Raw genomic sequence first — 26,819 nt, forward strand, 5'->3', positions numbered from 1 at the left:
ACAAAATGATACAATGAACATAGAGGAAAAAAGAAAAGAAAAAAAGAAAAAGCTCTCCCAGAGGATGCTCGGCATGCACAACGATTCGTGAAATATCCTTGGGCAATTTCTTGCCCCTACAATCAGCATGCCCCTGTTTCTTGCATCAGCTTCATCTTACAATAATTGCCATCAAACCTGATAAATTAACACTAAAAACAGGTTCTTGCCCCTACAATCAGCATGCCCCTGTTTCTTGCATCAGCTTCATCTTACAATAATTACTATCAACCCTGATAAATTACACTAAAAACAGGCAATCCTTTTTGGCACCTCAAACAGGCGCTTTTTTCTTTTTCTGGCCAAAAACCTCAAACAAGCAATGGCAGGGAGAAACCTGCACTAACAGATAATATAATCACACAGCCAAAGAAAGGCTTCTGCTAGGATGATTATGTGGCTTTATCTCCCACGATTCAGATTCTTCTGCTTCTTCTGGAAGGATGAAAGGCAAAGAAATCTCTCGGATCATAAGGTCACCACAAAACGGGCAATCACTGGCTACAGCATCATCCAGCTGTGACCGGATCTGCAGCATACAGTTGGGCAAACAATCAAATACGGAAAGCCAGAAACTAGGGCTATATTTTCTAGATGAATCAACATGGAGTGAGCTCATATGATTCGTTTAGTCTCCGACAAGATCCTTTCAGTTTGAAATGAATTAGCCGAATTAAAAACTAAGGCATGCAAAAAATGACTGGAAAAAACCCTTCTTTCATATTACTTAGCCATTTAAAGGGAGTGATATTTTACAAGCATGAGACAAACCTTATGCATGGGCGTCACGCTAGCTAGTGGTTCATCAGACAAGCCACCATTTGACACATTCTTCGGTTCAGCACCAAGTAAAGTAAGTTGCTTCTGCAGATCCAGAATGTATTCAGCCTGCAATATCATTTTAAGGAAAATGTTAAGACTGTCAACCCAAAAAATTACCAGAAGCAAAGACATTTCTTCCAAAGACGTAACAGATGGTATTGAAGGACATTATGAAGCACTGTCAGGAATAACTTATAATTGCAAGTATCAACTGCAAGTTTATGCATACGCATATTATCCTGTTAGTAAAAGAAGAATTAATTGGCCATTGCAGAAAAGCAGAACTGCAACATATCTCCTTTTCATCAACAATTATTAGAAGCAAAGATAATAAACAAAACATAGCATTATATTTGGCACCATCATGGACAATTTATCAATGCTAAGATTTATGCATATATGATATTTTCCCATTAATTAAAGAAGAGAAATTGGCTCATTGTTGGAAATGAGAACTGCAACAAATCTGAAGAACAGAAGAAGGACGACTGAAAAATGGCAGCCCGGTGCAAAAAGCATCAGCGTTCACGCAGGGTCCGGGAAGGGCCGCACCTCAAGGGGTGTGATGTAGACAACCTAGCCTAATGCAAGCATTAGCGGCTGCTTCCACGGCTCAAACCGGTGACCTATAGGTCACACTGAGATAACTTTACCGTTTCTCCAAGGCTCCCCTTCAAGAAGAAGGACAACTAACAAATCAACAAATGAAACCTGACAATATCTTTACAAGCAGTACTTTGAAAAGTGAAGAGCGAAACACTCCACGAGGTCCATCGGCCTTGAAACTAAAAGTGAGAAGCGAAGCACAGGCTTCTTTGAAATGAAGCACATAATTAACAGAAAATTTTAAAATATCAAACAGATATAACTTTTGTACTATAAAATTAAATTGCAGTTAAAGTAACTAATTTCAGTATCCAAATATAATAATGCCAATAATAGACCAATTCCTCAAAGTTGATATTCAAAGAAGCAACCGATTCCTGTCATAATCACTTTGTTTGTCATTTTTTTTTTTTTTCTTTTTCTTTTTGTAAGTACTCACTTTGTGTGTCATTGTTTAAAGCACACACTTCTCTGAAGCACATGAGTTCACCAAGCGACAACCCCTCACTTTGCATGGCTTCATAGCTTTAAGCAACAAACTTATGGCTTTTAAAAACATTGTTTTCGAGTCGGATAATGGCAATCCTTGAAGAATAGCAACAGCAATGCTAAGAAGATGATTTCCTCCCCAACATAAAATTGTCTGATAAATGCAGTGAGTATATACAATGACATGAAGATTTCAGACTTGAAGCCAACTCTTGCAATCCACTCTATTTAAGTCTATTAGGTTATTTATCAGTTGTTCCATGAATGTTGAGCTTCTAAAAATACCACTTTGTGCTACTTCCCCTTTTCTAGAGACAAGTTACCTAAAGGCAACCCATTTCTACCCACCCTACAAACAAAAATAAAGAAGAGAAACTTCCACCCTGAAACTATAACTTGCAATACCTAGCTGTAATACCAACCTTTTCCTACACCATCCTGAAAGAACAAAAATGAAAAAGAGGAACTTCCACAATAAACTTATAATCCCAAAGTCCACTGCACTCCACAGAAAATTGTCTGATAAATGCAGTTTTTATATACTAATGAAATGAAATTTAGACTGTAAGAGCCAAGGTGCAATCGGATCGGTATTTAACCCATTAGGTTCAGAGAAAATTTTCCAACTAACCAATTTCAAATCTCATAGTCAATGCCTAAAAGCCCCTACTCGTATCCATGAAAACTTGTTAAACCAGGAAATCTCTATAAAATTCCTAGACAACTAAATATTGAGAAACTTCCAGCATGAAACTAGAACTTGCAACACCTAACTTATCATCAGAAACCTTTTCTACTTTCATCCTGAAAGAACAAAAATGAAAAAGAGAAACTATCCACAATAAACTGGTATAATCCCACAGTCCACTGCACTCCACAGAAGGTTGAAACTGAATTCAACTTTTATCACCCTCCTAACAAATGCAATTTATAAATGTGAAAACAAATATCCAAGCAAAGAACCCACTTAGGTTGAGAAAATTTAGCAAACAAGAATATTTACAACATGCTTAGTCAATGCAAAAGAAACTTGTCTGATTGCTGCTATTATCTCAAAATTCCTTATACTAAATTTGATTAGACCAGCATATTAGAAAAAATCTGTATCATCAGAAACACTTTTACTTTATCGCTTTGAATTTCTTAGCATTACCTGAAAAATAACTATCTGCATGCGTTGGTTTAATGGTCAAGGCTTTGGCCATAGCCAGGAGGCCGTGAAATCGAATCTCAACTTTACCGTCACCCCTTGCACCGTCCCTAAAAGTTAGGGATATTCAAGCGGGTGGTTGATGTTGTTAATTGCACTTAGCAAACAAGATCATTTTCAACATGCTTTGTCAATGCTAATAATGCAATCAGGTAAGCCAATTAATTAATATGTGCTCTCATATGAAGAGATGAGAAGACAAAGCAGTACAACTAGTATTCAAATGATAAGCAAAAGCTGGGCAGGAAAAGACACTCTGCTGTTACTTACTTGAGCTTGATTAGTACACCTAGTCACATGAGCAATCAGGCATTGTGCATGAAACGCATGCCCACATGGAAAGACATAGAAAGGAGCCATTGGTCCAACAGCCATATAACCTGTAGTCATTCGATAATCACCACCCACATTTAATATCTTCCGCCGACAAACCTAAAAATGAAAATATAGGAGTGAAGCTTAGTAAGAAAAAAAACCAAAGGAATGCAGTCTGCAAACAAAAAATATTGACATATTATCCTCAAGTCTGCGACGGAATCAGATTATATGCCTAAGAGAGGAAGAAATAAGCAATACATATTCATAATGGAGGTACTGCTAAAGAAATGCAAAAAGAACAAACATCAGGAGACCATACCCCACATTCCTCATCCCGATCAATGACAGTATATCGCTGAGCAAGAGCACTAATGTCATTTCTAATGTTATCGGCACCACGGGTTGCATCATTCATCTCCTGCTTTAGTTTTTCAATTTGCTCATTGTAATCCTCTAAGGATGAGCAAATTGCTTCCTATACAAATTATTGAAAAAGATTAATGTAGAAGCAGTTGAACATAGAAATGACCATCTACAGAATGAAAAGACAACGTAAGTGTAAGAAAGAAGAGAGTTTGAGAGATAACGCAGCTTGATTATTCCCTCACGCCATTGTAGTTTAAATAGCTAAGTGTACATATTCTAAATGGAAAGAGAATCAAAACACATAATTACAAGAGTAAATTGAGCTCGAATATTCTAGAATACAAGATCCACGTAAAACTTATAGATCTAGAATATCTGACAGAAGAATGCTAAAATCACTCAACTGATATTAGTACCGAAAGACAAAAGATCCTTGATTGATAACTTACTGTGACAGGCAACGAGACCAGAAAACCCTGAAGCTCAAACAACTCTTAGCTAGGAGTTGGAAATCAGACACCTTACTGTTCTTTGTTATTTTCATGAAATTAAAATTGCTTGTCCAAATGGAAGAATTTGTTTGATGAAAACGAATTATACTCTGAAGAAAATGGAAGAAAAACGTATTTTCTAGATTCCTTCTGAACCAATCATAAATTTAATAACACAGTCGTGATCAAATTGATAAAAGGAGAGATCAAAGAATGGCAGGCAAGGTAGTATAAAAATCTAAACTCAGCCTAGTATTCTGCTGTTTATACAGTATGTGTTGTCAACCGGCACATGCAGGACAGCAGGACCATCGAACTTCTCATTGAGACCTAACAGTTGCTCTTAAGTTCCACATCTCTTTTCTTCCTAATCATTTTCTTTGATTTTACCCTTACTGGTTGATCAGAAATAACTTTCTATGTTCTTTTTTCCTTTTGACAGGGGAAAAGATATAATTAAGGCGAGGCTGTAATTTATTTCGTAAGCTATTACAGCTTTCTAACGAATAAATTTAAAGCATTAAACCAATACATATTTGAATAAGTTAAGTGTCACACCTGTGGAACTTACCTTGAAGTCATCAATTAAAGCAAAGTCTGGGAAGAAGGGTAAGATGTCCTCAATCTTTAACAGACCATCAGTTTCCTTGAGGAAAGCAATTGCCTTTCGTATATTCTCCCTTTTAGTTCCTTTTTCCTGCTCAATGACATGCTTAGCAATCATAAGCCAAAGCTTCTTCCTCAAGTCCTCATCATCTTCTACCTTGTCTGCTTCAGCCATTGCAAGCTCTACATCAACCTATTGAATCAAGGAAAATTAGTGAATGGTGTTTTCTCCTTAAGAAACTTATGGAAACGTACTTGAAAAGTGCCAAAATTCGAATGGATCTATAGGTGAAGCACAAAATTTCAAGGACATGCCAAAAATCATTAGAATATCCAAATTCATCAGTTATGTACCAAAACTGATTCTATAGGCTTAACAAAGTAACCACTACTAATCTTGTCCACCAAAAAAGAATAGGAAGCAAATAACTTCAGTTGCGAATTAACTCCAGCATATAATATAAGTACTAGATTAATTTTAACAACAGAAATTAGTATGAAATTAAATTGAGCATATCACATCAGTTTCAGGAATCAAATTTAGCATACCCCAGTCACAAAATTAATCACAACATGTAATCATAGTGCCAATATTAAAATATAAATTAAAAGAAAGAGAAAGCAGGAGCGGACTATCTCAAGGAAGTAGACTAGGAAGAATAAGAGAAGCAGTAAATAAGAAAATAACAAAGCCTCAAATGGAAAGAAAAGAAAAGGTAGCACCCGTCAGAAGTTGAAATAGGACAGAAGAGCTGAAGAAGAGAGCAGAAGAAGAAAAGAACGAAAGCAGAAAGAAGACAAAGGGAGAAAGAAAGAAGAGCACTGAAGTCAAAGAATAGAAAAGCTTGGACCACATACAAGGTCAATCAGCCTAAAATTCTCAAATTTCATTCTTTTTTTCTCCCGCATATACTGATACTTCGACATTTGGTTACTTTTTGAATTTTAATAGATGTTTTGGATTGAAAGGAAGGGTAAAAATAGAAGAGATTGCACAGACAAAAGAAAGCAAAAGTTAGAGGAAATTTGAATATCAAACATGCGGATGAAAAACTTACGTCTGATGAACACTGGGTTAAGATAAGAAGTTCTACAATTGGGAGTGCAAGACAGAGAAGCCTTAAAACAAACTATCACCAAGTCTACTAATGTTCCATCAAATTCAAAAACACAAGGAGCAAAAATGTCTTGTGTGAGCAAGCTACTTAGAAAAAAGACGCATGCACAGAAGTTTAATTTACTTTCTCCTTGTCCTATTAATTTAGAAGGCAGGAGAGAGAACAACTATGGTGGTAGACAAAATGACCCATCTACATTTGAGAAGAAAGGTAAACACAACTTAATGTTGATAAAGGCGCACAAAAACATTGAAACTAGGTGCTATGCAAGCTGGACGCTCCGCCTCACGGCTTCATTGCATGTATCAAAAGCATGCACCTTAGCGCAACTGACTCTATAAAAATATAAATTCCATGGGCACTATCAAGATGAGGAGGGCAAGAAACATCTAAATCAGAGTCTAAACAAAATTAATTGTTAAGAACAACATTATGATAGATATGACCGCTATTAAAAGTAGAATATAGAGTAAGGATATCGTCACCAAATTTAGATTAGTCAATTACAAGTACATTTTTTTATCGGTACAATTAAAATTTACATTTTTGAATTATTACATGACTTTATAGGGTTTAAACTTGGTTGTCAGAATCTTACTTCATATATCTTCTCTTTTTTGATAAAGTAATATGTCAGGGCAAAAAGCTGCCCGTATACAAGATTATCCCTCTTGCAACCAAGTGAAAGACGTCTTTTCGCGGTACTTACTTTATACATTGTTTATGTCCTATGAAGTGCTTTGTTTGCAGACTTTATACATTGTTTGTGTCCTATCCTATGAAGTTCTTTGTTTGTAGAGCAAACAACCAGGCTTTGAAACTCTATCACCTCCCAGTCCTACTTCCGCCTAAACCTCAAATCCCAAAGAACTTCTCCATTGTGCAATCCTCAGACTATGGTTAAACTGCCATCTCCTTCTGGTATGAAATTCTATAAATGTTTTTAACAGTCATGTTCTCACCCTCCTCCCATCCCTGCCTAGAATGACATATTGGTGCTAAACTCTTCCCAGCGCCTCACAATGTTCCTCCACAATCTGCACCCACAGGGCATGGTGACAATTTTAGTTCTCCAACCTCCTTCCTAGACCCCTGGCCTTTATACTATCAGATACCTCCAAAAAGCATCTGCTTCAATCTGACAACCATTTTCTTAACAATGCCTTAGGGAACAGCCTTAGATCTTTGATTCCATGACCGCCCAAGCACTTATGAGTCATGATCGTCTCCTACCGCACCATGGAACTTATGCCCCGGGATAGAAAGTTATTGCAATTTTTTATTCATTTATCCATATAATTGTCGCTAGTATTTATAGCTATTTTCCTGCATAAAAGATACATTTTTTTAATTTCTTTCATTCTCCCGCATCGTATATCACTAAAGTGTATGGCTTAAAACACTGGTTGACAACATAAAAAAGCATGTTCTTATTCAAAATAGATACTAAATTTTGGGACCAATAGTTAGGAGCAGACAGAGAAATAAGTTCAGTCTACATCAAGCCCTGGGACCAAAAAGATGATAGACGGAAGCAGTACAAAGGAATGTTTAGATGTGATTCAAGCAATCAAAGTGTGGGCATTTTGATGACTATATGATAAGCTCTACGCTGTTTGTCTAAAATGAAAATATAACATTCATCATATATATACTTGAAACACCACCATGACCTGATTTTTGGAGCAAAAAAATTGAATATAAATAAATAAGGAAGAAGTAATTCAGATAAGTTTTGTTGGATTTTACACTTTCTTTTTTCTCCTTTTTTAGTGTAAGTAACAAGTACATCTTGCGCTTCACGATTGGTTCTTAGTCTTGTTTTCCTACGCATGTGACAAGCAATAGTTAGTAGACCAACCTCATGCCTTCCACCTTTGGAGTCAACTTAGTCCAACGGACAACACATAATGCATGAGAATTGTTAACATGACAAATTAGCTAACTTAACAGTTAATGTAGTCATAAATTGCACAATATATGCAGTAACGTTACAAGAACCATTAGGCTACCAGGAAACACAAAGAGTCAATCAGTATTAAAACAGAACCTGTAGTGCTAGGGCAACTGCTTCTTCATGCATAGACATCATGCTGTATATATGAACACAAGCTCGCATTCTCTTTTCCTTGAGGCAAAGGCGTAGCGCATATTTGGGATCATAAAAGAATTCAGGACCACCTGGTTGTCCTTTACCAAACTTGCATTCTAGGAAACGCAGAAGAGCACTCTCATCTTCCTACTTATAAAAAAAAAATGAGAAAAATTAGGCGAAACTACATATTTCTACTTGACAAACATGGAAATAACATTTAGCAAGTTGTTGATTGCACAATGGCATTCCAATATCTCTTTGCAGCTCTGATTAATGACTTATTCACATTTACATGATGAAGGTTCAAAATTTACCCCCGAGCAAAATAAACCTTGTGCCCCTTCCCTAGAGATGGAGGACGGCCCTGATACTAACTAGCATTTGCCAAGTGTCAATTCTCCATTGGACAACTTCTTTTGGTTTGGAATTAATTTGCTTTGGGGACTAAGATAATCGAACATTCCTCTGACGAAGAAACAAATAATTACACCAAAAATAGTTTTTCTCTGATGGTGCTGTCCGAGCCACCTTGCGTGTACCTAGACTATTCCATCGGGTACCTGCTACCTCTAACAAGCACAGGTACCAGGTAACTCTGCCCACCGAAGCTTGGGCAGATGAAAAGAAACCACCAAGTGTTTTGCCTCTGCTGGCATTTGGACCTAAGACCTCATTGTTCTCCTCCCACTTCATTGACCACTAGGTCACACCCTCGGGTGCATTAAGAAAAAAGGCAGCGCACATAAAGCAGTACTGATTTCTCCCAATTCTTGCAAGTATAATTTGTAAAATGTGTTGAACAGTAAAAATAAGCAGTATCACAGTATAAAGCAGAGCATATACGAAAAGCAGCCCTGATTTCTCCCAGTTCATACAAGTAACATTTGTTTATCTTGTTACGGTGAAATGTAAATGCTACCTTCTATGAATTTGAATAAACTACAATTGAACAAAACGAAATCATAACTAGAAATATCAAGATGAATAGCTTTCGATATGGAAATTAACACAATGCTTAAATCTTGCCGTGGTTTCGGCACGTTTGCAACAGAAGTACAAGAAACAGATGAATATGCAAGAATATTTTCTGTAAATGAGTAAAATTAGATGCAGACCGGGTACCCGAAGATATCCTGGATGGGTAAACATTCGCATCTTTAAAAAATCTCAAAGAAAATAGAAAGACGGAGAAATCCCGCATGCACATATGAGACCAGATAAGCATTCCAAAAGCTAAACAACATGGAACCTTTTTGGAATATAAGGAAAGTAACAGATTGTGAACGCCAGGATCCTCATTCTGTAAACGATGAACACAATACTCCAGGTACTTGATTACTTCATGAGTTTCATTCCTGCAGGTGGCATATGGTAGAAATGATCTCATAAAAATGGTAGAAATGATAGTAACCAAGAAATATAAAGACTGTCCAGATAAAGGACATCTAGAATGCAGAAAACAAAGGAACAGGAGAGCCTTCAATGTGGAAGAAACTCATTCTGCACATTAGGAATAATACTTGCTAAGCACACAAAAGTCTTCAATTTCTGTAGAATCCTAGATAATTGGATGAGATTTGTGCATCTTATTTTTTGTTAAACTACAAAGTATTAAGTATTTATCATAAAACCCAAAAGACATAGGGAAATCAACATGAATTTATGTTTTTGCAACAAGTTAAGGAGAATTTGTAGAAGAAACAAAGAGAACAACGTTGTCAAAGCTTTTCAATTCACAAAATATCAGTTGAACGCAAACCAAACTGACAATTCTCCAAAATAAGTAAAAAATCATAATATCCAAATCACCTTAAAGTTCTGGAAGTTGAAGGATCTACAGAAACACTATATCACAGTATACTTAGAAAGACTTAACCCTAAACTCAGCAAATTTGCTTATAGTGACCACTACCAGACCTTATAAAGCATCATTTCTAACGGAGTTCCAGTCTTTCAACGAAAGATACCATAGCGACTATAAAATTAGGCATTGGGCCTAACTTACACCCCAAAAGCTAGCTCAAAGGGAGGAGGATTGTCCAAGCCTTATAAGGAGCCCGGAAATCTCATCCGTCACCGATGTGTTATATTCTCTTCACCCCCACCCCCACCCCCCTCACGCCCAGATCCGGACATTCTTTTATCCAGGGTTCCACTGGATGGACTGGAGCGTGCACATTCATGGACCGGGGGCATTTTTCACCCCCCATCGGTCCGCGACCGGTCAATTGGAAAACGGGCCCATACTGGATCGGGCCTGGGCCTAATATCATATAAAATTAGGCATTGGGTCTAACTCACACCCCAAAAGATAGCTCAAAGGGAGGAGGATTGCCCAAGCCTTATAAAGAGCCCAAGGATCTCATCCGTCACCAATGTGGTATATTCTCTTCAGTGACCACTACAAGAATTTGGAAAATCAAGAACTAAACATTGCCTTACCTTCTCAATTCCACTTTTAAATTCAGAGGGACAAGGGATCAAAAACAAACCACAACATTTTTGTGGCTTTTCGCGACTCTGGTTTCAGGAAAAATTGTGTAAATTACACATAAGATAGTAATGTTACAACCCAAAAATACTCTCAGCTATTAAAGAGGGTGCAATTACACATAAGATAGTAATGTTACAACCCAAAAATACTCCCAGATATTAAAGAGGGTACCATCAGCCATTCTACAATCACTATTAGATTTGTGTTTTAAGTTAGATATATTGTCCCACGTTGAACAAATATCATGTGTGTATCTTGTTTGACACCTACAAATAAGTGTGCCTTGCATGATTGTGCCTTGCATGATTAAGTCATCAATATGTCTCTCCTCTTCTCTTATTTTCTGACATGGTATCAAAGCGTTACAATTTTTGTTTTCGTTCGCCTGCCCGTATAGGTAGCCTTATGCTTGTCGGGTCAAATTTTCTTTCTTTTCATAATCTACTATATTTTCTAACTTTCTCGTAGACGTTGTCCTGTCTAAATTTCCATTTATTTCATTTCCAGTTCTTCCCTATTTCTAGTAACCTTTCCAGGCACGTGTCGCCTGTTTTACGGTGATTGTCCAGCAACATTGTGCCTCTTTCTCAAAAATTGCTCCTACAGTACAGAGCCTCTTTTCTGGTGGCTATTAGAGTGCCACCACTTCTCTCCAGACATTACTCCAGCAACTTCTACTATGAGATCCTAGCGATCAGAACATTTACAATGTAATTCCAGCAAGTCTTTCCACAATAACAGCAATTTTTTTACCCTTTTCCCATTGTTTAATTATATTTTGTATACAATAAATACATGTCATTTTGCTGTTACTAGGATTTCAAGTCAAATAGATGCCAACCAATTGAAATAGAGTCATCAGACCTTAATCTATGTAATTACAATTTGCAGGAAAAACGAACACAACATAGTCCTAGAAACAGTATATTAATGACAATCGGTCATTGACATAGTAATGATAGTATAACTCATCTGCAAATGCAGGACACAATAATGAAGATCAAACAGCTTTTGCTACATTGTAACTGCACCATCCAACATTGTTTTAGAGAGGCAAACCAAGTCCAGATGCTTTGTCCAAATAGAGTATTGATCAAGGAGAAGCTCTGTATATGAATCCCAAAGATCCCTCAAAACCAGCAGCAGGTCAATATTTTTCGGACAAGGTCCAAATGGTTTCGATAAGGCATAGATTAAAGAAGAACAGGTTTATTTGAAGGTGTTGTTCTAGTGTAAATTTTGGAGCTTGAGTTTTAGTTTTCCTTACAGATCTGGTAAGGAAGCTATTGCATATATTGTATTTGGGTCTTAAAGTAACTTAAGCACCTTTTACTGCTAGAGAAGTCAGCTGGAATGTCCTCCTCTGTTGTATGTAATTTTTTGGTATGATATATAAGTTAGGTGTCGCCTATGGCATAATTAACCCAAAAAATAATAATAAGATCATTGACGTAGCCTCAATACTAGGAAAAAGTATATACACCTCACTTGTGCCCTGTAGCCAAGGTTTAGTTGAATGTCAAAATTGCCCTCCCTCTCATCTCATTTACTCAAAAGAAGTAGAGCAACCTCCACAAACAATAACTCGCTATTGACCTGTCAGTTAAAGAGATACTTCTTCCTTCATTTCCACTTCTAAACCTATGCACCCACATGGAGGAAGTGAAATGAACATCACCAGAAATCAGATAACGTCTCCTAAAAGAAAAGATTATAGAAGGTCATCAGTAAACTAAGATAGGCTCGGATGCACATCACTACGCATGCTGTTCACATGACAACTCTTTAAGGACTAAAATAGGTCACACATGGTAAAGAATCCAATTCAACCCTCCCTCCTCCACAAAACTAACATACAACTAAATGAAAAAGACTTATCACTTAAATGTGAAAGGTCAGGAAGAACATGTCAGTAAGAAGACCCAGAACTCGATGAAAGTTAGAGATGCACATTACTTTGCATGTGGTTCACTTGAATAACGCATCATTGCAGGAATGAGCTTTCTCGGGTTCAAGCTTTTAGTGGTCATCCATGACTCAACAGTTTCATATGCATCAAGCATGATGAGATCTGGCGCAAACTTGTACTGCAATAGAACAAAAGCAATCATCACTTCAAGCAATATAAATTTCACTGGTTCCGGCTTAGAGGTTCCAACCCAAGTAAGGCATGGTGCGTTTACAGTAGATTCAAAACACAATCGATACATAATAGTTTTTACCCATACCTGAAGTTCTGTTGGAACATTAGGCTTCTGAAGAACTTGTAACGCCTTCTTTGCTTCTCCTTGCTGTGTATTTGCATGGAAAAAGAAAGACAAATTACTGTTCATGCCAACAATCAACTAATGCACCAAGTTATTAGTGTTAGTATAAGCACAAAATGCAGAACATGTGCAAAAAGATCCAAGAATTATTTTTTCTTCTCTGCATAAACCAGAAGCATGCAAGTTGACAGAAGTTCATGCTATATGCCTATTGCCACCTATGATTGTGTGGGGAAACAGTTTTCTCCAAACAAAGGAAAAACAAGACAAGTATCCAATATCATAAACATGCCTCTGGTAACCCCCAACAAAAATAAAGAACAGCATGAAACTGGAAATAAGACATTATTTTTTAACAAATAAAAAAAAAGACAAAAACAAATGAAGTAAACCAGCATCTCAAAAGATACATAAAAAGAACAAACCTGAATGTAGTGATGAAGCACAATTTCGTATTGCTCCTTTAGACTAGCAAAGAATACTAACTCATCAACTCTACCATAGCTGCAACAGAAAAAATAACAACATAGAGGACAATAAAGTCAGACAAAAACTATTAGAACTTATTAGCTAAAGAACAAATGACATATATGGAGGGAAGATGACTGAACTTTTACAAAGAAAGAGTTCATTCTGTCATTTCCTCAGAGAACCATAGATTTTTTTTTTTTTTTATTTTCATGAGATTTCAGCTTGAAAAGGTTGCAGATTATCACACTTAAAATGTCAAACATGTTTTGCCAGGTGAGTCTGTGACACATTCTTTTGTACAGTCAGCATTCAGCATGACATAAAAAATACGTACTATGTTACTTGCAGGAGGCGGAGATAGAAAAAGATGATTAAAAAAACACAGAAATTTACAAAAATCAGATTTAAAACCAAGCCAATTTCCAGATAAGCTACCTTTCTAGTAGTTTCATGGTGGTTGCCTCATCCAATACATCCTTGCAGTCACTTAGGAAAGCACGAAACTCCTTAATGAGTGATTGATACTCAGTATTATTACTGTCCAATGCACCGTCACCTTCCAGAAGCAGACGATTGATCTGCAAGCAAGATGTACGAAATCAAAAACCTATAAAGGTCAATCATCTATGTTCAAATAACAGCCACCATGTTAGCACTTAATAATACACTTTGATCAGAAGATGGATAAGTGGAACCATTCCATTAATATTCAGCTTTCTCATATCGCATTATAAGAGCATAAGAGAAAAAAAGTATTGATGATTTAGTCATTTGGTACGCATGACAGAACATGTTGTAAGTTGGATGAACCAAGTTAGATCTATACATAATAGGAACTGGAAATAGAGATATTTCCAACGCTAGCATTCAGAACAATTTACGGTTTAGGAAACCAGGGAAAAGAAAAGTAGCCAAACTTTTAATCAAACAAGCTCAGTTCAAAAAGAGATGAACCTTATCAAGATATAATTCAGTTGCCCATGTTGAAATCATTGTTATTTGACACTTTTCATCCTTTGAAAGATTATCAAGCTTGCGTAGGAGAAATGTTCTCAATGCATCCTGCAAGCAAAGGTGTTAAATCCTGGAAGAAATTTTCAACTAATTCTTTTTTCTACTAATTCTGTTATTTGCTGCTGATTTTCAATCCAAAGTTTCCAGATGTCACAAGTCAGAAAACTAACAAAATTAACTTTCAATCGCAGAGCAAGGACTACCTCCGATTATAACATGAGAAAATTTTCATTATGGCTGGATGCGAAGGCAGCAATAAGGATCAGAACTAAGATAACACTAGAGATTTGTTGTAAAAAAGGATGGGATATCTATGCAAAGATAGGTTCATTATCTTCCTGAAGAATAATTGCTTCATATTATACATGGATAGGACTAAGCAGGAAGACAGTTACAGGAAATTAAATTCCCATGATTTAAACTATTAGAGTTTTTTTTAAATCAGTAAGCAATAATGAAGCTTCATTAATAACCATCACTGAGATGGCACTGCACATCAGTACAGTGAAGTTCCAGAAACAACACTGGAATGTCTATACTACATCAGCAGACAAAAGCAATAGCATCCCTGAAGTCCTTGTGAAGACTGTGTACCAAAAATGGAAACAGATACTAAACTATAAAAAAAATTGGAGTCTAGGAACATGTGTTCTGTAAATGTGAACAGATCCTAAATTATTAAAATTTTGCAGTCAGGATCAATCAAATAAACATGTTAATCAATGATGTTTAGTATTATAAAACTTCATTATGATATGTCTGGGTTTCATAAGCAATAATTTCATATAAATAACTCAAGACTAAATACAATAACCTATAATGAGTACCCTGGAACAGACTCCAAATGTGAAATATTTAAGTTGTAACAAGCTTCTTAGTTCTTACAGATTAATAAACCTTGACTCTACCTTTATCAAAAATAAAGAATAAAAATAAAGCTCAACTCTTGAAAACGGTACAACAGGAAAAGTAATATTCCTTTTTAGATACGAGTGTAGTTACTACTATATCATTGCTTCAAATGAGCAAGATGGATTTTTATTTTTTTTCAACAGCAAGATGGATTGAACTCAGATGAATTTGACCTTTACCTTTTCTCAATAAGTGAAAAAAAAAAAAAAATCTTTTCTTGCATCACCATAAATCAGTGTTCTAGATTTGAAAAGTCATACCTGTTCGCCTATACTAATGAACTTCAACGAGATCTCTTCAAAAGATAATACATAGTTAATCTGCAACATCCATTTCCTTGCATTAGAAAGGTCTCCAGTTACAGGAAAAAATACGGATTACTTAGCAAGCCTGCTATGTCAAACATTAAAAGAAAAGGGATATGAAAAGGAAAGTCACATTAACACCCTGTATGTCAATTCATCCTCAAGCAATATCTAGTCCCAAGGGACAGAATTTTAATGCAGAGACATAGTTTTTACAGGAAATATTCAAGACGATAATCAAATTGATACTACTGAAAATGTTAGGGACAGATTTTAATACAGAGACCATTAGTTTTTACAGGGAAATATTCAAGAAGATAATCAAATTGATACTAAAAATGTTAGGGATTATCTGTAGCTGACCTCTAAGGAAGGTTTATCTGGGGTTTCCCTGTATGATTGATGGAAGTATTTTCATTTATCAGGAAAAGAATCTAGTGGTCTTTGTAAAATAGAGTAGACATTGACAACAATTGCTACAGAAGTTTGTGGAAATTTCCCTTTTGCTGGTCACACGAAATTTGAAATTGGCAAACAAAGATCAGATTTTTATAAGGCATGTGACTGGTTGACAAGGAACAAGTTTAGGAAGGTACAAAGAAACAACTAACAGCGTATAAATGGAAACCACAAAATGAAAGTAAATAAATAAATAAGTAGAATAATTACTTTTGCATAGAATGATGCAGCTCTGAGGAACTCCTTGTCAACAAAAGCAGCTTCAGCCTGCATAACATGAGGTCTATGATGAAAAGCCAAAAGAAAATACTCAGCCTCACAAGCAATAAAGTTTCTTCTGTTTATAACATTTTAGGGGACAGTCAAAAATGAGGCAAGATATTCAAAAAAAAGCATCATATATCCCGGGGAAAAGCATAAATTCAAATCAGCCCCGACCTGAACCAGATAAACTTGGTCTCTCTGCATGGCATCACGACAACTAGACAAAGCTGCAGCATATTCTTTTAAGTCCAAGTACACTTTCCACATGTCGCGGCCTTCATCATTTACAGACACCTAAATTCATATTGTCAATTTCAGAAACTGACGCAGAAATATAATGGTACTACAACAGCACACAAGATTTAAGACAAATGATTATTACCGCACCTGGAAGATTGAATTTTGGTCATATGCATAAAACAACCCAGCTGAGGCATCACTACATAAGCCAATAATACCTCTTGAAACTGCATCAGGTGTCTGATCAAAATAAAGTTCTTCTACTATTTGTTGACTTATCCTGTTCACCACCTACAAGACGTAAACTATAGCATAACGATACAAGGTGTTTAGCAGTGAAATGTCCATCCTTCAGAATCAAATGTTTTGCTCAATAATGGGACGTTCAGGTTGCCCCTTGTTCTAAATCATTGTTATTCTAAGTGTCTTCTCATGTGGTAAAGGGAGGACCTCTAGCATCCATATATTTAACAATGTTAAACAAGCTTAATATTGCAAAAGATTAGATAAGGATGCAAAGCAATCACATTCTCCCTCATTGTTATAGGTTAATTTCTAGTCAATAGAGAAACAACATACTCAGTGGTCTTGCAGAACAAATTAACCATGAAATTTGCTTTTTCCTAAAATATGTAAAGTTTTAGTGGATAATGGCAGACGAAAGCAGAGACGATCAAGAGAAACAAATGCAGTCTTTTATGTCAACTTAGGATTATTGTACCGTCGATGAACCTAAAAGTTAAAGTCAAACTTAGTCATCAATATCAACACTGACAAAATAGGGGTCTGCAGATGAGAAATTTAAGGATATCATTGCTAGCCTTATAGGTTTAAGTATTCCACAAAATCTTGTTTAAAGCTAAGAATTTGTAGCAGTTGATCTTTTCTATTGAAAGAAAAAAGGGAAACTACATCCTAGTCTCTTCATGTGCAACAAACCAATATTTGTTTCATATCATGAAATCATGAAGCTTAGTGAAAACAGCGAAAGTTTACATTAGAACATTATGGCTAACGCATATATGACTGGTAGACACATTAAAGAATTTCCAAAGTGATAAAAAATCGAAAATGGAAGAATATATGCATATCTCATAATTATTGCTCCCATACCATCTAAGTTACAAGTTCCTTTTTGGTATGTAATTATACTATAGACAACCAAAGAAAAAAATTCATACAATTCCAGTCTTTCATTTGAACATAGCAAAAACCCAAGCCATATACTGCATATAGACATAGGCTAACATGTACAATAATTCCAACTTTAAGAACTGATAGAACGAATTTGATATGTTAAAAGGTTAAAAAGTAGACACAGAAACAAAGTCATGGAAATACCACTAACGCACCTTAACATTGTTACCAATGAGAAGTAGGAAATGAAACTCGGATATAGCCAGAGAGCTAGGTTTGACACCTTCAACTCCTTCAGAGAATTTAGAGTAGTCCAGAAGAGCTTTGTTTTCCACAAAGTTCTCATCCCCGTTTGGCGAACTACACATGAGGTTTTCAACAATTGTAGAAATTATCAACAACAAAAAAAATTGTGTAGAACTCTAAAGTTCAAAAATTTGAACATTAAGGCCTTGAGATGAGAAAACTCGGGATTGAAACAAACCAAAGAAGTAAGAATTGAGCAACAGGTAGTAAATCTACCTATGTTGTGCTCCAAATTTTAGGTCACCATGGTAGATACCTGCTCCAGAAAGCCATGCGAAGTGTACAGCCCTCCTTTGCTGGATAAAGAAGTGCAGTTCACTGAAAGAAGAGAATTCAGTAACTCTAACACCATTTGCAAATAAACAAAAACATATCATATTTTGTAAGTACTTGCAAATGAACAACAATATAAAAGGATAATTAGTCTGCTACGGAGCAAGATCAAAAGTGTCTTCACAGACAATGGAAGTTGTGGCAGCTACATCCAATGATGAGGAACATCACTTGCTGTGAACTGGAGTAAGTGCAGGTGAAGACAGGAGGGTGTATTTCTCAGTGCACATGCCAAGACAAAGAATCAAGCTCTTGACATATGCCTGATCAACCAAATCCAAACTCCATAGATCACTTCAAAAATTCAGTCTATCATTCTCTTGAAGTGGCAAATATTTGAATGCAAAGCATAAGTAATAATTAAAATATGATTGTTCACCAAAGTGGTTTTAATAACATATGAAGTCAGTCCTAGTATGAACAGTAAATCAAGATTTTAGAAGGCTCTATGATTCCCTGACTTAAAGGTGCCTCTTTTTCATTTTCCTCCTAAACTTCGTGACAATTTGCAACTGGTGGGAAAAATCTTGCAGTTTGCACAAGCTTCTCTTCCAACTGTGTGCTTTGCCAAACAACTTCTAGATTTTTGCCAATGCAGGAAATCACTTCTAACAATTTGCTATTTCCAATAAGAAAAACAAGAAAATTAGCACAAGGAATAAACCTCAAGTTTACGCATCAAAAATGACATTTGCTTTTAAGTTCGACTTAATAAGTTATAAGTTCTAGGATGCATTTAGAAGGAAAATCGGACAAGGGAAAGTGTGACAAGTCGTTCCCCTAGAGATCATGTGGAAAATATAGAGAGACACGAATAGGAGGGCTTCTCAAGGAATGGATTCATCTAAGCAGATGGGAGACATATTTCTGTTTATTTTTTCTTTTTCTGCACATTTTTTAGCATCTTTGACAATTTGGTTAACGCCGATGACTTGGTGTGTTTGTGGGGAACCAAGTCTTTTTGTAAGATTCTCTACAAGGGTATGTCTTGTAAGCAAATTTTCTCGACATTATAAACAAATCACTAACCTTATCAAACAGAAATACAGTCATAAGCTATGTTGCTCGGACTCTTTAAAAATGTTGCTGCATCCGTGTCGGATCCTCAAAAAATGCACAATGTTTAAAGGATCCGACACACACACGAAGACATTTTTGAAGAGTCCGAGCAATTAGATGCATATACATGCAAATTACAAAACAAACATAGAATTCGCAGGAGATGCAAAGCATACCTGCATCTATATATACAATTATCTTATTTAATGAAATTTCCGATAGTCATGCACTTTACTACTTACTTAAGGACAAGACACACACTTAAAGGTTTTGATAAGATAATAGTTTTTATCTATATTTTTGTGGTCAACAGCAGCGCCACATTAAGAGGAGAGGTTATAAGGGAGTAGCATGATTTAAGAGTGAACTTTCAATCATTTATTTCCTTCCATAGGAGTTTGTAAGTCTCTGGAGTAATTGGAGGACTCTTTCGAGTTCCTAGCCATTGCAATTCTTTCTAAATAACAAATTCAGTGGCGATTGGACTTATGTGCACCAACTGTAGCACAGGGATTGATGGCTAAGGGGAAAAGAACTAGAAAAGAGTCTTTCAAAGGGGTGTGCCCTAAGCAGGAATCTTGCAAGAAATGCAATTTTCTTCCATCACCCTAGTGGAAAATCAGTGTTGAATGAAATGCCTCCCAAACTGACCTAATGTGCTTCCAAATACAGTGACCTAATGTGCTTCCAAATACAGTGACCTGAATGAGAAGTATGAACTTTTGTTTTCCGGTGGTTTAGCATTCCATATTTAGCCTTAATCAGGATTCCCCAAAGTGTTTCATCTTCCTATGAATATCTCTAAAGCCTTTTATACAGAGTAGGCTGACATTATGTGCTTTTAGGTACCTACTTCCAAGCCCGCCATGCATCTTGTCAATGATGACCAAGCTCCATGTAACTAGATTGTAAGCACTTTTCTCCTTATTTCCACTTCATAGGAATTCCCTGCATATCTTATCTATTCTTTTGGCTGGAAACAAGGACATGGTATAGGTTGGTAGGGAATCAAGATGGTTGATGAGTACAAACCTGCCCCAAGAGAGAGCTATTGTCTCTTCAAATTGGGAAGTTTCTTTTCAAATTTCGCTGACACCATATTCCATATAGGAGATAAATTTGGACTTAGCACCCAATGGTAGTCCCAGGTAAGTGGAGGTAAGAGATCCAATATTACAACCAAAGATGTCTGCCAGTTGTTATAAGTTAGAAACATCAGTGACAGGACATCTCATGCTTTTGTGGAAGTTGATACGTAAACCTGTAACTGCACCAACTAACAGGAGAATTTGCCTGAGATCAAGGACCTCTTACACTCAGAATCACAGAGGATTAAAGCATTGTCTGCATATAGTACATAAGAGATAGCCTAGTTTTCTTGGTTTCCAACTTCAGCCAAGAATCCTCTGAGTCAGTTATATACCATTGCAAAATGTAGCATGTTATTGAGACCTTCCATAACTAAAAATAAATATAAATGGAGAGAGTGGATCCCCTTGTCTAAGTCAACATTGGGATGGAAGAACTCCCTTTTAGAGAACCATTCGCCGAGATGGAAAATCTGGCAGTAGAGATGCAAAAGTTATCCAACTGATCCAGAATCTTGTGCCCATAACTGTAGATATTCCAACACCTGAGTTAAACTTTGAGCATTTTCATTTTCTTTACGCTCATGTTTATCCTACTAACAAATCTTTGTTTTCTTTCAATTCATTCAAAACAATTGTTATTTTCAGTTTGGTCTTCCTGATTTTGAAAGATTTGTGGCCTACGATGAAAGCAAATTGCTGACCATATTTTCAGTTTCTAGGATATCAAGAATTTTCTAGAAAAAATCAAAAGGAAAGAGGCAAAGGGTAACAAGTAAAAGAGAAGAGGAGTGAGATTATGTGTGTGTGTGTGTGTGTGTGTGGTGGTGGTGGAAGGAGGATGTTAACAAGGCAAGTTGGGATGGAGGAGATGAGCGGAATCCATAGTCGGGCAGAGATAAGGCAGAGCTTCTCTTTCTACGAAATAGTTTGGGAGTTGCAAGCTCTAGTATCACTTTGAGATGTTAGATTAATACCGACGTTATTGTATATTGATGTTCAAATTAGTCATTTTAATTGAAATTTGATTATTATGGTGCTTAAATTCATATATTTATACCATTTATCTTAATTTTTCATAAAATTGTGCGCTTCACTTTAAGGAAGCGTATGTCTCTCTTTTCGCTTCAAGCCCTATGGACCTTGTCGCTTTTTTCACTTCTTGCTTTTGAAATCACTGCTCAAACCAACAAAAGGTATTCAGAAAAGCTCACTGGATGACATAATCAACATGGTTCCGTTGAGACAAAACATGGGTGGGGAGATTCAGGAGAAGTTAACGTTTAGAATAGTCAGTTACGCCTTGGGAAGTTGTCGGAAGTACGCTCACACTTGACTCCCCCAAAAATCTCCCTTCTGAGAGGAGGCAAGTATAAGCGTGTGGGAGATCTAGCAGGAAGTCAGCTTCTCAATTTATCTCGCACCGCTGTTTTTATCGTGTTCATTATCAAGCTTTCGCAAATTTTTACAGGAGACTATTCCATTGAAGATAACCTAGAGAAAGAAAGTCTTTCTCTCTATTCCAAAGCTAGTTAAAGTCTTTCTCTCTCTTCCAAAGCTAGTTTCCCTTCAATATTCTTACTATATTAATATTAATTTGTTCAGGTGGGGGAGGTTATCAGGACATTATCTGGATATGACTTACATTAATCATTGTTAGAGAGATTTTTGGATTTGTCAGAGCAAGACATTACACAAAATGAATTACATAGCTATGCTTTCAGGATTGTGGATCAAACACAACATACAGATGTTTCTGCTGCGGTAACACATCCTACTGTGAGGAGACGGTGGAGCTTCGTCACACATGAGAGTCCGAAATTGTTGATTTTTTTCGTGTAGTTAATGCAAATTATGGCTGATAATTTGCGCTCCCTAAATTTATCATTTATATTATGTCTTTAGCAGGCCCCTTTTGGGGTGACTAGATTCCTCACTTAGCCCAAGCGCGTGGAAGTATTTATTTTCTTTCGTCTAGTATATTCTCTAGTGTCAAGTTGAATTATGTGGTTCTAGGTCATCTCAAAGCTTAAGTTAAAGACTTCCTTCCCATTTTTTGACAATCTCATAAATAAAGAACTTGCCTGTTAGGTATTTCACCAGGAAGCTCCATGAAATGAACTGTGCGGTCCACGTAGCTTGCAAAAACAGCCTACGCAAACCAAAATGCATCAATTCAATTGAAATGTTTTGATCATTTTAAGATCACCATATGCTGATGAACTAGCAAAACTTTATTAAAATAATAACAGGAACTAATGTCCAACAAACAGTGTCTCAATGGCTAGTTAAGGCACAAAGAGTGTGCAGAATATTAAAAAAAAAAAAAAAAAAATTATTCATGGGCTGGTCTATATAGGCACTGATGGAGATAATTAAGTATGGAATGAAAGATGCCAGCCAAAGATATTACAGCAGGCAACCTCTACAGGAAAAGCTGCCAAAGGAATAGATCAACAGCTTTTGTACAAATTGATCCTGAAGAACTGTTGGGAACCAAAAATAAATAAATAAATAAATAAAGTCCTACACTCTGTTCAAAACCTCTCCAACAATACACAAGATTCTATGTACTTATTTAAGGAGGAAAAGACAGACCACAAGAAAGTATGTGTACCAAGTTGAAGTGTTCAACGAAGTCAAAAGAAGTCAAGGAAGGCAGCAAGAGTAGCAAAGTGTACCAAGATAAAGCGCCCAACAATTTCAAATTTCCAAACTAAAGAAGCATAGTCCGTCAGTATGAAAAGCTAAAATTCTTGATATAGATTTCAAAGATAAGACTTTCATACCAGTCAAAACTCCATTCACACATATAAGATAGAAGCTATTTTTGGTATTTTGGCAGCACCAAGTGCTAGTAAATTGAAGGTGAAAGCGAAATCAGAAAACCCTAATAATCCATAAAAATAAAAATAAAAAGAAGAACGAAGATGTTGAGGGGAAGGAGTCGGTCAAGCTGCCGAAATGATTACTTCAAAATAGAAACTTACATCAAGCGATCCAATCCCTGTGTAAGAATAAAGTCGAGTAGGTGTAACAGCCATCACATAAAATTTGGTACCATTGTGCACACTTGCTGTTTCCATCTACAAGAAGATGAAAGGAAGAAGTTTTCATTAACATCATCTCGGTATGAGATGGCATGAACTACTTGATCAAATTGAGAAGGGAGTGTGACGGAAACAGGTAAGCTACTTGAGGATGCTTTCTCCTTTTCAGGGAAAGAAGTTAAAAGAAAGAAAATAAGGAAGAAAGAAACTAGAAAGCACTGAACCTGCAAACCAGTGAATGCCTCAGGTAGTTCTTTAAGTTCAAATAGTAACTTTATGTACTTCTCCATTTTATCCTTTACATCTACAGCCATCTCGTAAAGTTGACCATTGTCCGTACCCAAAATGATTTCTCTAGTTGAAGCTGAAACAATCATCCACACGTTAAAAAGAAAAGCATAACTATTCTGAATGTCTGTAAATTGTCAAAATGTTGTGCTAGAACACAAGAAACTATAAAGCACTGACTTACCTTCTGTTATATGTTGTCTGTTCCAGGCTACAGCATTGACAACAAGACCTTTTAATTTACTCAAAATACGAGGCTTTGTCCATTTAGCATGAGTATAATATGTATCGGCACCACTACTGCCAATAACAGTGGCAATACAGTGGCTCCCTCCAGGGTCGACGAAAACCTTATGAATTGATTGTTCTCCAGGCCTGCCAACAGAAAGATCTATATCTGCAAAAATAATCCAAAACAGTTAACCTCTTTCCCCTTATAGATCTTATACAAGCAGTGCAAATAAGTGCCACCAAGATATGCTTCGATACGTAGAGGTCCAAAAATTAATCAGAGTCAACATTGGATTCAAGAAAACATTACCCAGAGGTCACATAGCACAGAATTTATAAATTTCAGTTAATGCTCTTTTCAAGTTACTTCTGAAACAAATAACGTCGAGCTAATGGAAGGTTTCATTTCTCTTCGCACAAAAGAGAAGTAGAACCAAGTTCACAGTATGCCCAATGATCTTTCTTAGTTCAAGGGAAAGTTCAAGAAAAAATCATATTTGCCAAGAAAGAAAAGATTTAAGACACAATAACACACAAGATGGGTAAATTACAAGGAAGCATGATAGGAAAACTTTAAAACATGCCATCTAGAACATTGATTATAGACTTCAAAGAGCTATTCCCTATTTTCTCTTCTTATTCTGCATGATAGGAAAATTTTAAAACATGCCGTCCAGAACATTGATTATAGACTTCAAAGAGCTATTCCCTATTTTCTCTTCTTATTCTTTCTTTTTTCTTGGAGACAAAGGTAGTGCGTATCAGCCAGATTGTGTGCACCTTGACTATTTCACCAGGTACCGGCTACCATCTACCAGCACAACTTCCGGGTAACTATGCTCATCAACACTTAGACAGATGGGAAGAAATCACCTAGGCTCTGCTTTGCTTCTACTGGGATTTGAACCCTTATCTCCCATAATTTTCATCCCACTTTCTTGACCATTAGGCCACATCAGTAGGCGTCAATGTTTCTACTGCCTTATGCTGCAATTATATTCTAATCGCTCTCCATTCCATACAAAAATGCATCAAAGCTACTTGTTGAACTTTCTTGCATTCAACCCTTACCAAATGCTAAAAGCTACATTGTGAATTTTTCCTCCTCCTTTTCCCGATAGGTTAAAATAGTGAATTCTCCCTTAAACACAACAACCTAACACAAAGCACGTGTTCCACAAAAGACAGGAGAAAGAAGTCGTATCAAAATATAGCAAAAATTATTTGTTACGAAAATCAACGGAAAAACAAATAAGCATCACATTTGCACCGGACGTACTTGGTAGACTCCTTATTTGATGCAAGTCACTATCGTTAATCGTACTAATAACCATATAAACTGAAGGCTTTCACATTTATCAAACCTTCATACAGAGTCAATCTTTTTTGTCACAAAATCTAACTAGTAATAACTCCCTCCGTCTCAAAATATTTGTCGCATTTTTCATTTACACGCCCCTTAAGAAAGCATTTATAAGGGTAGCATTTTGACTATTTTACCCTCTTAACATATTTCATGCAATCTCTCCTCAATAAATATCTACTCCATCAATGGTGAGAATTGTTGCTAATTAATACAAGGGTAAAATGGGGAAAAGTTACTTAATTTTGTCTTGATTAAATAAAACGACAAATATTTTGAGACGGAGGGAGTATTATTTTTAAACATAGGAGCTAAAAGGGAAATTCAGAAGGTCTACCTCGCCTATATAAAATTATAGGAACAGAAGAACACCATCTCCCCCCCCCCCCCCCCCCCCAAAATGTAAAATTATAGTTCGAAATGAACACGATCCGAAGACATCGACCATCAATCCAGCCAACATCAAACTCTGTGACAATCATCTGCCTCATAAAGGTCGACTTGAATGCATCAACAATTCTCTTTTTGTTTCTGAGAAAGGCTTCAACACTTTCATAATGTAAAAAAGAAGCAGTAGAGCAAAAAGACATAAAACGAGTGGCAAGAAATTGAATGAGAAAAGATAAAAAGACCATCACATCAAATTCTGGAAGTGGTAAGAAATGAGGTTTGAAGCCATCAGCATCCAAATGTGAGCACCGAAGTTTGAATGTGATTGACTGAGGAGGCATTATTTGCATGAGATTCACTCAGCTACATAAGCATCGCCTCAAAACCAATTCCATGGATGTTCTTTATCAGGAAAAGAATAAATAAATGGCCCCCTACCCACACACACATACACACAACTCCATGCATGTTCATCACATTTTACTAGTTCGTTAGGTTTTACAACGGCTGCTACTAGAACTCCAATAAGACTATAATGTTGGATGTTACCAGTCTAGCCTGTTCCAGCCCATCAAGTCTAGCATAAGAAACATTATGTTAAACCTTTATCCAGAAAAAGAAAGAAACACTATGCTAAACACGTACAAGCGACAGGGATATGAGACTATTAAGCTCAAAAAGGAATTAAAAGACAAATTACAGATATGCACGTCAAAAAACATTAAGATAAAAGGTAAGAGCATGGTGCCTTTGTTACAAATTTCAAATTCAATCGAGTCGTTTATGCAGACTTACCATAAGAATCACCAACTCCAAAGTCATGTCTGATCACCCAGCCTTTGCTAGTTCCAAGAACGATGACATCATTGCCAGTCGCCATGCATGTAATGGCTCCACGGCCTTTTGTGGCATATCTTTCAAGAAGATCTACAGAGAAAACATGATGTCTTCTTTCCATTCTAAAAATGAGATGCATAAGCAAACCAAA

At 36.4% G+C, this 26,819-nt stretch overlaps 1 protein-coding gene and 1 long non-coding RNA gene across 2 annotated transcripts; one reads left to right on the forward strand and one right to left on the reverse strand.

Moving 5' to 3' along the window:
- Positions 1-348, forward strand: LOC132050364 (uncharacterized). Its single transcript, XR_009413390.1, has 2 exons — positions 1-201; positions 296-348. It is a non-coding gene; the product is annotated as an uncharacterized LOC132050364 (long non-coding RNA).
- On the reverse strand, positions 208-26,819 carry LOC132050363 (vacuolar sorting protein 18). The gene is made up of 23 exons (XM_059441594.1): positions 26,627-26,819; positions 24,032-24,244; positions 23,784-23,923; positions 23,500-23,595; positions 22,594-22,661; positions 18,246-18,347; positions 17,939-18,083; positions 16,734-16,877; positions 16,521-16,640; positions 16,293-16,349; positions 15,579-15,638; positions 14,347-14,454; positions 13,828-13,970; positions 13,347-13,425; positions 12,883-12,945; positions 12,611-12,741; positions 9,410-9,515; positions 8,116-8,304; positions 4,913-5,140; positions 3,804-3,959; positions 3,437-3,598; positions 811-927; positions 208-568 (listed from the first exon to the last, which is right to left on the reverse strand). The coding sequence occupies exons 1-23, from the start codon at positions 26,805-26,807 to the stop codon at positions 398-400; spliced, it is 2,979 nt and encodes a 992-aa protein (XP_059297577.1). The 5' UTR covers positions 26,808-26,819; the 3' UTR covers positions 208-397.

This window comes from Lycium ferocissimum, chromosome 3 (genome assembly GCF_029784015.1).
Source record: "Lycium ferocissimum isolate CSIRO_LF1 chromosome 3, AGI_CSIRO_Lferr_CH_V1, whole genome shotgun sequence".
NCBI classification, from domain to species: Eukaryota; Viridiplantae; Streptophyta; class Magnoliopsida; order Solanales; family Solanaceae; genus Lycium; species Lycium ferocissimum.

Coding starts and splice junctions, on each gene's coding strand:
- LOC132050363 (XM_059441594.1), bottom strand. CDS start 26,807: ATGCATCTCATTTTTAGAATGGAAAGAAGACATCATGTTTTCTCTGTA. Junction 14,455..15,578: donor TCATTAGTATAGGCGAACAG/GTATGACTTTTC, acceptor CTTTGCTTGCAG/GATGCATTGAGAACATTTCT. Junction 3,599..3,803: donor ATCGGGATGAGGAATGTGGG/GTATGGTCTCCT, acceptor TTTCATTTTTAG/GTTTGTCGGCGGAAGATATT.